We start from the raw sequence: 5245 nt of genomic DNA, 5'->3' as shown, positions 1-5245 counted from the left end.
ATCGGGACCAAGTTGTTCCCGAACCCATACAGAGGGTCCTCTTGGCATTCATTGGAGCGTACGCTCCCAAGCTTCATCATGTCCATAGTATGCTTGAAGAGTATGTTTACTGAAGATCCATTATCTATCAGCATCCTTCTTACTTCGTTGTCAAAAATGTCAAGTGTTACCACTAAGGCTTCGTTGTGATTCGGGTTGACCCCTTCATAATCTTTGCTGCTGAATGAGATCATCATCTCCGGGTAGGATTGAACGAAGAACACTTCATCTCCTGAGCCCGGGCTCCTAGGGGGAGAGTGCGACCCTCCTAGGACCACACTTACTACATTCTTACCTTTCCTTTGCCTTTCTTCTCGCTGATTTGTCTCCCTTGAGATGTATTGATTCAGGTTGCCTTTCTTGACTTGATCCTCAATGAAGTATTTTAAAGAGAGACAATTTTCAATCTTGTGCCCATGGGTTTCATGATAGTCGCACTGCCTGTTGTAAGGCCTGCTCTCTGGGGGAGTCTGCATTGGCTTTGGAGGATAATAGAATGGCTTTCCCTTGATCTCCTTCAGTATTTCTTGTTTAGCGGTGTCCACTCTGGCTCTTGCCTAGGCTCCCTTGCCTGCCTAGGTGGACAGGGGTCGCTTTTGGATTCTGTCTTAGGACCCAATCTTTGAAATATTGGAGTGTTTTGTACAACATTTGTCTGCTGTGTTTGGTTGCTTTGTTTAAACTTTTTCTCCTGATGGTAACCCCCTTTCGGTCGGTCATCAGAAGATTTGTTCCTGTTTCCTCCATTCCGAGTCATTCTCATCGCCTGGAGAACGTCTGTTTCTTTTATGAACCGGGCTGCCATAGAGTAAGCAGCGGCCAGGCTTTGCGGCTCTTTGTTTATCAACTCTACAATATATCTTTCATTGTGTTCTGGATCCAGGTTCTTTCAAAATATGCTTAGAGCCTCCCTTTCATCGATATTCGAAACTTTGTTGATGGCTTCCTGGAATCTCCGCATATAAGTTGAGAGTGCTTCATTATCATATTGGCGGATTGTCTCCAGGTGGCACATGTGCATTTCATGTGTTTTATTGGCTCTAAATCTTCTAAGGAAGGCTCCTCTGAATTCTTTCCAGGAGTGAATGCTTCTTGATGGGATCCTGTTGAACCATCTTTGAGCCCCCCCTTTGAGGGTCGAGGCGAAGAATCTGGATTTGGTTAAGTCATTGTAATAGTATATCTGAGCTATCTGTTCGAAGTAGTTGAGGTGCTCTTCCGGATCCCCCAGTCCGTCGAAAGAGTCGAAGTTGTAGTGTTTGAGATTTTTCTGTCGAGGGATGGCTTCTAGGGAGTGGCTGAAGGGCGTGAGGATCTCCCCAACTTCCAACCGGAATCTTTTTCCATTTCTCTAGAGCTCATAAATCATGTCTTTAAGATCCTTCTGGCCTTCCTCTTCGTCGTCAGAAATGAGCTCGGGGGTAGGGTCCCTCCGAGTTCTTTTTACTCTTGTTTTAGCTAGGAGCCTCTCCTCCTCCAGTTGCATTCTTTTCTGAATTTTTTGCTCCAGCTTTGCCTCTTCTTCCTTTCTTATCTGTTCTCTGATTTCTTCTAACTTTTTCTTTCTGGTTGCTTCTGTCTCCTTCTTACTAGGCTCTTTTTGATTCTTTTTTGCCTTAGTTCCGATTCGGTCAAAGACAGATCTCCTGGATTGCAGAGAATCCCCGGACTCTTCTTGCTCATCATCTTATTCAAATTCTATCTGAGCCCGGGCTTGTTCATCTTTGAAGAGCCTGATTGCTTCAGCAAGTTCATGGCTTGTTAAATTAGCCTTATGCTCCTCTGCAACCGGAACGTTTGTATACTTGTACTGATTGAATTCTATGACATTTCTGGCATCCCGGGGTGTTACTAGCCTTTCCAAGACCGGGGTGTGCTATGTCAATGGTTGCTCCTGGAGGGTCTCTCGATCTCCCCCAGGTTCATGATCCTGAGAGTGGTCCTGATCCTGGACCTGGGTACTGGCGGAGGGCCTGTCTGGTGCGTTGGTTGTTGATAGCTGTCACAGTCACGTGCCCACGTACTCTTTCTTGGCGGGTTGCGGGATGTGCATGTGCCTGCTGGGACCCCCCTCATGGTGGCCTTAGCCCAGGCCCGGATCCGGGTAGGCAGGTGGTCTGGCTCCCAGGTTGGGTCCGGATCCGGGTCATGGGATGGACCCGGGCCTGGTCTCTCCGGTTGGTTATCTGGGAGGGGGGTCTTGGTCCATCGATCGAGCCCAGTATCCTTTAGATCCAGGTTAAATCCTAGCCGGGTCTCTTATACCCTATCACTAGTTAGTTCTAATATATTTTGAATCTTATTCAGTTTGCAGAAAATGTATCTGCAATAAACTCTCTGAAGAGGAACTAGAACGCTGTCCTATATGCAAAATTGATTTGGGTTATGTGCCAGAGGAAAAGCTGAGGTCGGCTGATCCTTTAAATATGCGATGTATTGTATTTTTTTTTGTTATCAAGTAACAAGATATTACAGCCATCAATCTAGGTTTAACTGCATGTTCATGTGTTTATTCATCTAAATTTTAGCTGAGTTTTTTTAGCTTACAGTTAGAAATTTTGGATTTTCAGGCCAGATCATATATTGCAAGATTTAAGAGCAAAGATCTTTCCTTACAAAAGAAGAAATTTGGATTGACCTGAAGCTGTTTCTTCCATTGCATTACTTGAAAGAAGAAAGGAAAGTTCACTATCTTCATTGGTAGTCAACACTCCTCAAGTTTCTCCAAAGACCGCACTGACTGGGAAAAGATCAAAAGCAACTGCAAGAAAGTCGCTGCAAAGTTCTAGTTTTTCAATTCAGAAACAGGTTAAGAAAGAGGAAGATTATGGAAGTGATTCAGAGAGCTTTAACTCAGGTGAGACACTGACCAAGTTTTCTCAGACATAAGGCAGGTTAGAAGTCTGACATCTTTCCGTGTTTCTTATACCGTAAGCCTCTTACTTCTCGAGCTCTAAAAGTGGTAGCGCATATGCTTCTCTCTTAATGTTTTTTTTAACATTGTACGTATTTTGTACAGAATTTTTCAATAGTGAACCATCTACTCATTCTACACCAAATATAGAAACAGATGATGGTGCTAGCACAAGGGAGGGAAAAGCTGATCTTTGGAAGCCTCTAAACTTCCTGGTAGAAGTTGCAAATAGGAGTAAATCCTCAAAGTCTACTTCTCAAGAACCTGCATCCATAGCAGAACCTGCCAATGGTCCGAAGACTAAAGGACTTTCTATTAGAACTAAACGGAAAACCAAAGATAAAAAGAATAGCACTGGGTTACATCCTCCTGAATCTGCAAAACCGAAGAATCTGTTGACTAGTCAGAAAAAGACAAATACTTCAGGAAAATCAAATATTTCCCTGTAGGCTGTGTTGGATTCTAACAGCATCAGGCATGATACAAAATTGAATCCAGTTTGGTGCTCCTTGGTGGCTTCTAAAGACCTGTGAGAATCTTGTTATACTTCATCCTTTAAAGACATAAATTTCTAGGGCGATTAACTTTTATTATTTATTTATCATCTTTTTGATAATTAGTAATATTAAGATCTTGCATTTCTATTGTTTCAGGAAAGATTATAGGTCTTTGCCCCAGATAACGGCAAGTTTTTTGAGAATAAAGTAATTGTTTTTATTTGCATTGGTCCTTTGCAGTTTTTTAAGCGATATGTACTTTACATGTTTTTTTTCTTGTCTACTTCAAAGCAGTGTTAAGAGCAATTTTTTTTCATTAGGATGGACTAGTATGACTGCCTTAGTTTCTGCATAGCCGTCACCTGTTATGAAGTTAGCTAAGTGATGTAAAGCTGTTTTTCTACGGGGTGTCAACTTTTCTCATTTTGAATTTTTACCTATTTGATGGTCTACTTTTTTAGTGGATATTAAAAAGTGACTTTGACGATAAAACCTAGAAATACCTTAAACTGTATCAGACTAGAGATTTACAAGTGATTATTAGGGAGAGAAGTTAGGTGTCTCTAACTAATATGTACGCCTCTCATTATTGCATGTCTTGGTTTATGCCAACTGGTTGGTTGTGAAATGACATACCAGCTAAGAATACTGACATGTACAAAAAATATGTATGTCTGCATATCCCTGTATGCAACAAAAGGCAGCAAGCTTTAAGAGTTTGAGTATACATATTGCAGATTTTTATATTTTATAAAATTAAAAGATAACTATTTATGATGAATGGACGAATAAAGGTTATAGAACTCGGAAACCGGTTCTACTCGGTTGCATTTTCAAAATCCCAGTAATCGGCTGATTTTCTGAGTACTCAGTTTCAACATCAGAGTACTCGTCCGGGTACTCGCTCAAATCCGAGCCGGTGGACCTCCGATTTCCGAGTACTCGGCGAGTCAACCAATTTTCGAAACACTTATTTAGTTATGTAAATTTTTCTTATTAACTTGCAGGGATGGGAGTACATCTGTTTCTTTTATACAGAAGTACCTGATGAGGAAACTAGACCTTCCAAGTGAAGACGAGGTGAGTGACCACATCTTTTACTAGCCTGTTAACTTGAAAATTTTTATAAAAGCAAATTCCTCCTCATAGCAAGTCATTTTTTTTACTGTAGGTTGAGATCAGATGCAGGGGTGAGCCGGTTATCCCCACATTACAACTGTATAAACTGATTGAACTGTGGTTACAAACAATATCAACGTCTGAAAAAATATGTGCAACAATTGGTTCCTCAGCAGAGGAATTTGTGATGGTATTAGCAGACCTGCATCTGCATGAGCCTATATACAGCATTCTATATTCTTTAAATCTGAGAAACATTCTGATGTACACTTCTATCCCAGTCACTTTGTTCTAAACTACAGAGAGGAATGATCCAGGTGCTTAGAAACTCGGTGCTTATTTCTCAAACGCCAAGCAAAATTTCAATAACATCTGATATTTGAACAGTTTATCGCTTCAATGCAAACCAATTCCATTTTTACAGTACTCTTTTAGCAGACTCTAAACTCTCAGAAGCTGAATATATATATACACATCTATATATTTCATCCAAAATTAACAACAATATCAGTAGTATTGGTAACCATATACATGACAGCACATTGCTGATAAAAATGAGTTCTTACATGTGCATTCCGGCAACTCGAGGGAGTAAAGGAACAAGCACGGAAAACAAATTGAAATGCTAGCAAAATAATTAATATAACATCATTGTCACAGTAATTCAAAATCAAAC

The 5245-nt window shown here is 40.8% G+C and overlaps 1 protein-coding gene and 1 long non-coding RNA gene across 3 annotated transcripts; both read left to right on the top strand.

The window, feature by feature from the left end:
- Positions 1-2352: 2352 nt before the first annotated feature.
- On the top strand, positions 2353-3188 carry LOC141708486 (uncharacterized). 2 transcript variants are annotated; one of them, XR_012569500.1, is made up of 3 exons: positions 2353-2446; positions 2610-2896; positions 3059-3188. It is a non-coding gene; the product is annotated as an uncharacterized LOC141708486 (long non-coding RNA). The 2 variants fall into 2 exon arrangements; XR_012569501.1 differs by having other exon boundaries at positions 2610-2969.
- A 219-nt stretch (positions 3189-3407) lies between these two features.
- On the top strand, positions 3408-5003 carry LOC141708485 (E3 ubiquitin protein ligase DRIP2-like). Its single transcript, XM_074512142.1, has 4 exons — positions 3408-3482; positions 3607-3657; positions 4458-4530; positions 4622-5003. Exons 3-4 carry the CDS (start codon positions 4498-4500, stop codon positions 4862-4864), a joined length of 276 nt encoding a protein of 91 aa, XP_074368243.1. The 5' UTR covers positions 3408-3482; positions 3607-3657; positions 4458-4497; the 3' UTR covers positions 4865-5003.
- Positions 5004-5245: the final 242 nt, after the last annotated feature.

The sequence above is a fragment of the Apium graveolens genome, chromosome 2 (assembly GCF_009905375.1).
Source record: "Apium graveolens cultivar Ventura chromosome 2, ASM990537v1, whole genome shotgun sequence".
NCBI classification, from domain to species: Eukaryota; Viridiplantae; Streptophyta; class Magnoliopsida; order Apiales; family Apiaceae; genus Apium; species Apium graveolens.
This window is presented reverse-complemented; position numbering and strand designations above follow the sequence as displayed.